We start from the raw sequence: 7,953 nt of genomic DNA, 5'->3' as shown, positions 1-7,953 counted from the left end.
ATTGGAAACAATCCACACGCTGCAGTGTGATAAAAAAGTATACATATACATTCAAATAGAATTGACTTACAAAATACTGTAGAAAAAAATGCATGATTTTCCATGGACAACAGCGATACGGGAGTTTTGGGACACACTTTGTACGCAATATGGCTTAAAATATTATGTAGGTTATGAATAATCATTCTAATTAAATTAAATTAGATTAGATTATTAAGGATAAGGGAATATTTTCCCATTATTATTATAATATGCGTTTGAATATTTTTTATATTTACTTACGATTTATTAGCGGCCAATCAACAACTGGGTATTTCTATTTTTAGTAAGGAATACTAATCTCCGTTGATATTTGTTATAATATAATACTATATTATAAATTATAATACATTCAAATACCATATTTTACGTCAATATAATATATTAATATATATTTTATGATAGTCTAGAGTAAGAATTTTGAAAAAATTGAAATTAATTTACAGTTGAAAATTTATAAAAATGTATGTTTTCACAGCTAATATTTGAAAATTTTTTAGAAGATTCCTCATAGGTATTTCTGCCTTTAAAAAAAAAGAATGTTTAAGGAAAACTGTTATTCTTTTTTTTTTTAGCGTTTTAATTTAACATTATTACGATATCCGATACTCAGTACTCTCCCATAAATTAAGGTTTACTCATCAACATTTATTTTAAAAAATGTATATTTTATTGTAATTCAAAAACGAATTACCGTTGATATTTTAAATTTCACCAAACAGATGTATTAACATTTATGATTAAACAAGAAATAATATAAAATATCACAATTTTTAATTTTTAAATATTTTTAATATTTTTAACCAATTTATAGGCATTTTAGTTTTTTTTTCTTTAAATATAGTTAAATAATATTTCGAGGATTGAAAATTTAAACAAGTATTCCCATAAACAGTTAATACTGTATCCAAAAAATCTAAAAAAATATGCAAACAGCTTTTTATAGACATTTTAAGTTTAAATTGGGACGAAATTGGATATTTAAACAAAGAATAACAATTTTAGTTATTTTAATATAATCTAAAAATATTATTCATGAGTAATTGAAACTTTTAAGGCATATCAAATGAAATATCTAAAATATCCATTACAATCTTCAACTGTCTGGTTATTCATCTAAAAATTATATTTTAACATTGTTTCAAAATATATGATAAACCCTATTGACTTTTATTCAATCAAATAATTCCTGAACGGAAGTAGTTATTTTAATATTTTTAATTTTTTTTTTTTATGAATAATTCTTGATTTTATATGTTGTTTCGTCAAAATTTGAACTTAAAATGTCTATACAAACAACTGTGTTTTAGATTTTTTGGATACAGTATAACTTTTGATGAGAATCTTTGTTTTAAAATTTCAATCAATTCTGAGCTATAAAACTTAAACATTTTATTTTTTTTTTAACCACGAAATAATTTGAAAATGATCAAGATTTGATATGTTGACAAAATTTAAAATTTAAATACTTATAAAAAAAACTTCGTGACTTTTTAGCTTTAATATTTCTCAACCGCTATTATAACAACTTATGAGAGACCTTGTGTTGGTCTTGTTAATAAAGCATTCTATGAATGTCAATTTGACATTATTTATTTATTTTTAGGTCCACTGGGACTGTGGGGAGGGGGGGTGGAGGGGCAAGAGTCTAATCCAGCGATCCTTACTAAGATTTTAGAAAGGGCCAAATAATAATTTTTAATACATTTTCAATGGTAATGATTAAAATAAAAAAATTTAGAAATTATATATTAATTAATATTCGTTGATTAATTGATAGTTAAAATGTTACAAAAATTTCACAGTTTATAAAAATTATTTAATTTAATAGAATAGTAATAATTTTGTATTGATTTTTTATTTTAAGTTGTTTTGATGTTGATGGACCGTACCTTGATGTTTCTTGTATTATTTTATTTATGTCCACGGGTGATTTTAATGTTGACATCCAAAGTTAAGAATTTCATCAAGTCCGAATGTGCATCACTCAAACGATAGCTATGTTTGTTTTTGATAAATGCTATTTTGCTAAAAGTCGCTTCGCACACATACATATATACACATATATTCGTTTACTTAGAATTGATAAAATTGCTCTTACAATTGATCAAATGGAATCGTACTGATTTTCTTGTAGTGTATTCCACAACTCTATTGCAATATTTTAGCAAGAATAATAAGATAAGATAAATAAAAGTTATCGAATATAAAATTACACGGAATCGAAAAAATACTCATTTTATTATATTTACACTATTGAACTTTGAATTTCAGAATGTACGATTTAGTTTTAGCGAGGGCCTCACAAAATTTATCAAAAGACTGCAGCTTAGTGAGTACCGCTGGTTTAATCTATCTAGGCAACTCATATAACATAAATTAGTCAACAATTGTTTGAACAGTTTGAAAAGAGTTTTAACTATTTCGTCCGTTGTTATAGATATTATATTATAAGCTATACTACAAAATACCGATAAATCTGGATAGTAATAATTTTAATCCCTCAAGCTTAATTTAAACTATTGTTACAATATTTAATTACTTTACTGAAAACCTGTGAAATCAATAATTAGCCAATGTGTTGTATACCTGTACAAATGATTAGTGTTCGAGTTAAACAAACCTGCCGGCAACATGTTTGCCATTTAAGAGCTTTTTCACACGAGACACTTTGTGGCCGACCACAAGAATCGTGCTACTGTTTACAAAAGTGTCTCTTTGATTCACACGAGACACTTGCCGTACACTAGTGTCTGTTAATTATGTATTGTACGTGCATATTAATCGTACTCCCGACTCTAGTCGTAATCATGAAGGTGGAGGAGGCAATACTGTTGTATTCTCTTATTAAAAAAAAAAATAAACCAGCTAAAAGGACTGAAAGGATTTATTGGGTACATCCTATTGTTCAATCCAGAAATGAAAAAGGACATTTTACATGCTTGTTTACTGATTTACTTAAAAGTGAACAAAAATTTTTCAAATTATTTTCGCATGTCCTCCAAGTCCTTTTTTGAATTGCATGATTTAATTAAAAGGAGTGTTAAAAAGGAAACAACAAATATGAGAAGGCCAATTTCTACGAAAGAAAGATTAGCTGTCACATTGAGGTAAGGACATTTTCAACTATTTTATTTTTATCAAATACTTTATTAATTTTAGTTTTTATCTAATTAATACATGAGCTCATGAAAATAAATAAAACTAATTATAATTTTAAACAACATGAGATTATAAAATAAAAAATAGTATTTTAACCGTTCTTATAAAAAAATGTGTGTATACTTTTACATCACTTACTAAGTAATAATATTTAAAATAAAACGTAGATTTAAAACAACTCGTTTAAACTGATCAAAAATACTTATTACGCACTTGTTAGTTGTCTGAGGATGTATAATCATTTATGTAACTAACCAAGTTTGAATTAATTGGTGGACTACTTTCTACGTCTAACGAGGAATTATTACTGTTGGTAGATGTAGATGAAGTATCCATTGCGTAGTTAATATTTTGATTATTGTATTGAACATCAGACATACGTTTAGTATAGTGATTCGGAAAGGCTTGTGTAAATGTTGAAAGTGGTTGTTGAGATGTAGCAGCTTGTTGGAGTCCAAATGGGTGTTGAGTAAAAGGTAATGTTTGATAACTATTTGGAGGATTTAACTGACAACGTGGATCAAAATCAATTCTTTGTGGTTGGAGTGCGAGGCTATGACTGATAACATTTATTATATTTGATTTCACTTGCATTTTCAAATGAGGGGGGACTTTTTTTAAATCACCCACTAAAGATAACAAAAATAGTCGATCTTGATCCTCCATTGCTTCTTTTTCCATTTGGTTTCTAAATTCTAAACTTCTGGCTATAGTTCCAAACAAATTTTCTTCAGATTCATTATGGTTTGATTTTGATTTTTTTTTTTGTCTCTGATTTCTGCGAGTTTGAGATTCTTCTGTCGACTCAAAAAAATGTTCACTATCTTGAGTATTTTGTTCTGTGCCCAATTCATCATTATCATCATCATCATCATCATCATCATGTGTAGGAGTGACATTAGATGTAGTTGGTCTATTTGTTGCACTTGATCCAAGAAATGATAACTGATTATAAAATACGTACGTTTTCCAAGATGATTGACCTGAGCCAGACTTAATATTTTTTCTTCGAGATTGCTCGCGTGCAAAACAATTCCTAAGACTTTTCCATTTTCTTTGTACTTCCTTTACTGTAATTAACAAAATAATAATAAATCTAATATTTATGGTTAATAGTAAAATTTTAGATTTTACAATGACGAGTGTTTTTTATGTTGGTTAAATTTTTTTTTCTAAGAGCTTAAGTTAAAATTTTAACGAAATATTTCAAAATCGTTAATTCACAAACAATTTTATAATTGATAATTCATTAAATTTTTGGTTTTTGTACATAAGGTAAAAAACTTCAACACAAAGTTATTCATAAGTTGTTTTTCAATTAACTATAAAAAAAACTTGAGCTTCAATTTAGAAAAAAAATGTATGAACATTTGAATTTTAAATTTGCATGATATTCCGTTAAATAACGATTTACTATCAAACGAATTTTGATTTTTGTTATTATTAAAAAAGTAACAGTTGAAGAAGCTTTACATTTTTACCATTTGTTTAAATTTACACTATGATTTAAATACTATATATAAGTTCTCAAGTAGCTATTAAATATAATTATTATTTTTTTAATGATTATTGTATAATTTCATACTATATTTTTTCTTATTAGATATCTTGCCACCGGATGTACACTTACTGAATTACACTACAATTATAGAATTGGAATTTCAACTTTAAGTGGAATAATTCAGGAAGCGTGTGAAGCAATTTGGAATAATCTCAAAGACATATATATGGCTGAACCAACCAATGACAAATGGTTAGACATTTCTGAACACTTTATGAATGTGACTAATTTTCCGAATTGTCTTGGCGCAATTGACGGGAAACACATCCGAATTGTTAAACCAGCTCATAGTGGATCCCAATACTACAACTATAAGCATTTTTTTTCAATGGTATTATTAGCTGTCTGTGATTCCAATTATTGCTTTACAGCAGTTGATATCGGTGATTATGGAAAAAACAGTGATTCTTCCATATTTAAAAATTCCAATTTTTTTAAAAAGCTGATAAAAAATGAATTGAATATACCAGATAATTCTATACTACCAGGTACTAGTGGACCAAAGCTGCCATATGTCATTGTTGGGGATGAGGCTTTTGGATTATCTCAACATATTATGCGCCCATATGCAGGGAAAAATTTAACAATAAAGAAAAGGGTATTTAATTACCGCTTGTCTCGGGCACGTCGCTTAATTGAATGTTCGTTTGGAATTCTCTCCAACAAATGGAGAATATTTCACAGGCCTTTAAACGTATCAGAAGACTTTGCTGAAGACATAATTAAAGCTTGCGTGATACTTCATAATTTTGTTCGTATACGAGATGAAAATACATTAACATTCGAAGATACATTATCATACCAAGGATTCACAAGTATGAATGAAATATTAGATAACACAGCTGGAAAAACACCAACTAGTATTCGTGACCATTTTGCTGATTATTTTATGGATGTAGGACAAGTACCATGGCAATTAGATAGTATTTAAAAATAATTCATATATATAGTTTCAATTGAAATTAACTATGACGTACTTTAATTTTATGTATGTAGTTTCTGTAATACTTAAATACTAATAATAATAAATAATACCTAATAATATACTATGATGAAAAAAAAAAAATATTTATATATAAAAATATACCTAAATACCTTTTTTTTCATATAAATGTATATTATTATAGGTATATAATATTTTTGTAATATTATAATGTTTAATAATATACTAATACTTCTTAATACATAAATTTGTTGTTTTATATTATGTAATAAGTAACTTACTCATTTCATTTTGTTCAATTGTTGGCATTTCGTCATATTTCTCGCAAAATATTCGGCACACGTCTATCCATGAATTTCGTTTTATGATCTTATTAGCATAATTAGTGCTTGCAATATCCCACAACTCTTTCCGTTTTTCAATCTCAACTATGAATTTGTCCGTATCAAGGATCATAATTATTGATCAATTTCAAAATATGTAATAAAATAATTACTGCCTCAATAAATTATTTATTAATTATTGTTTAAAATCGGTATAAATTGGCGGTCTCGTGTGTCTCGTCTGAACATATTCATAACAATGTGTAGATTATCGGTGGCTCAGACACAAACACAGTGTCCGGCTACTAGAGGGGAAGAGACACTTCGAAACGCCTGCGGGACACTGATTCCTTATCTGTGTCTCGTGTGAACGCTTCTATAAATATCAATATATTTTAAATCGCCCGATTCTTTTCAGACACTAGTCGCTGGCCACAAAGTGTCTCGTGTGAAACAGCTCTAAATATCAATATATTTTAAATCGCCCGATTCTTTTCAGACACTAGTCGCTGGCCACAAAGTGTCTCGTGTGAAACAGCTCTAAGTTACTGCCTTTTCAAATTGCATTACAGTAGTCGTTTTATTGTTTACCTTTCTCATAAAATATTTCTTGCATTGACATTATGACGTTTATATCGGTAGCTTATGTTTTTTAGATGAGTTATACCTACCGCGGCTTTGTAATATATTTTTCTAACATCTAGTACATGGATATTTTCGAACAAGTCGGCGGTGTGTGTTGCGTAATTATTGTGTAATTAGTTATTTAGGGCAATTCTTAATAGTGAGTTTTGATTAGTCCTGTAACGTTTTTAAAACATTTTCGCAAGTCCCACCTCAGCCGATGATCCCATACGATATGATATGTTTGGCGATAGCCTTTTACACTATATAAGTATAGTTTTCTTCTTTTCAAAATATACTTTGCCCGAATAAATAAAACATTTTCCCAACTTAATTTGAAACTTGGTTTGTATGCTCAATCCATCGCATGTTACGACACATTTCCATCGCTAGATAATCTGTGTGCTTATTTATCATTCTATTTTTACAACATGATGCTATATTTGTGGCGTACGAGCGTATAGATTATCTATGATTGGTATTGACTATTGTTGTTTTCTGTTAATGAGTGAAAAAAAATGCAAAATGGCATCAAGAATTCTTTTTTACTTAATAATATGACTTGACGGACTGGGAACTTTTGTTGTAAAATTACATTACGAAGCCAGGTCACGCACGATCTAATTTTGAAAGGTTAGTTCGAGAAAGTTCAATTTTAAAAAGTGGAAAAGTTGCTTTTAAGCGGGTACCTGCCTAAACGTCATGACAAATTCAAATATGTTTTCAGAAGTTTTATGCTGCAATACCAAGGATATAGTCCACTATCCTTCATTGCGGCATAATACAATATGTCAACTTTAATAAAAAAAACACAGACAATATGGCCGAATCCCTAAACAAAAAAATGTCGAAATACATTTTAATATACAACTGATATCGCTCGTTCATAATTATTGTGTGTTGAGCATTTATATAGATGTAAACATTACGTTTATTGACAAATCATAATAATTATTGATAAATTAAATTACGCGTGTACAATCTACATAATTACGACCTATACACACGGTTTATGTATAATATATTATTAGTAACATTATATTGTTACATGCTCTTGTAATTTGTTTAATGTGTTCCACTTACATATATTCACAAAAATAAGTGATCTGCGATTGGATCAATTACTATAATTAAAACATAGTAATAACTAATGAGTATAGCAAAAATGTTTGTGGTAAACAGCAAAAAAGTATACAAATTAACGTTTCGAGTAAAAAAAAAAAGTAATGATTCCTATTATTTATGGGAATATATATATTTATATATATTTACTATAATATGTATGCCACCAATTTATTTGG

The 7,953-nt window shown here is 27.9% G+C and overlaps 2 protein-coding genes across 2 annotated transcripts; one reads left to right on the top strand and one right to left on the bottom strand.

The window, feature by feature from the left end:
* The first annotated feature begins 2,845 nt into the window (after positions 1 to 2,845).
* On the top strand, positions 2,846 to 5,818 carry LOC111036922 (protein ALP1-like). Its single transcript, XM_022319215.1, has 2 exons — positions 2,846 to 3,149; positions 4,805 to 5,818. The coding sequence occupies exons 1-2, from the start codon at positions 2,959 to 2,961 to the stop codon at positions 5,691 to 5,693; spliced, it is 1,080 nt and encodes a 359-aa protein (XP_022174907.1). The 5' UTR covers positions 2,846 to 2,958; the 3' UTR covers positions 5,694 to 5,818.
* On the bottom strand, positions 3,296 to 6,484 carry LOC111036923. Its single transcript, XM_022319216.1, has 2 exons — positions 5,987 to 6,484; positions 3,296 to 4,271 (listed from the first exon to the last, which is right to left on the bottom strand). Exons 1-2 carry the CDS (start codon positions 6,159 to 6,161, stop codon positions 3,418 to 3,420), a joined length of 1,029 nt encoding a protein of 342 aa, XP_022174908.1. The 5' UTR covers positions 6,162 to 6,484; the 3' UTR covers positions 3,296 to 3,417.
* Between the last annotated feature and the right edge of the window lie 1,469 nt (positions 6,485 to 7,953).

This window comes from Myzus persicae, unplaced genomic scaffold, assembly GCF_001856785.1.
Source record: "Myzus persicae strain clone G006 unplaced genomic scaffold, MPER_G0061.0, whole genome shotgun sequence".
NCBI classification, from domain to species: domain Eukaryota; kingdom Metazoa; phylum Arthropoda; class Insecta; order Hemiptera; family Aphididae; genus Myzus; species Myzus persicae.
The sequence above is the reverse complement of the archived record's forward strand: the minus strand, read 5'-3'. Positions and strand labels throughout refer to the sequence as shown.

What these genes read in the sequence shown, in the direction of transcription:
- LOC111036922 (XM_022319215.1), top strand. Translation starts at nt 2,959, where the DNA reads ATGAAAAAGGACATTTTACATGCTTGTTTACTGATTTACTTAAAAGTG. An exon ending in AGATTAGCTGTCACATTGAG is followed by an intron (nt 3,150 to 4,804) that starts GTAAGGACATTT and finishes TTTTCTTATTAG; the next exon opens with ATATCTTGCCACCGGATGTA.
- LOC111036923 (XM_022319216.1), bottom strand. Translation starts at nt 6,161, where the DNA reads ATGATCCTTGATACGGACAAATTCATAGTTGAGATTGAAAAACGGAAA. An exon ending in AATTGAACAAAATGAAATGA is followed by an intron (nt 4,272 to 5,986) that starts GTAAGTTACTTA and finishes TGTTAATTACAG; the next exon opens with TAAAGGAAGTACAAAGAAAA.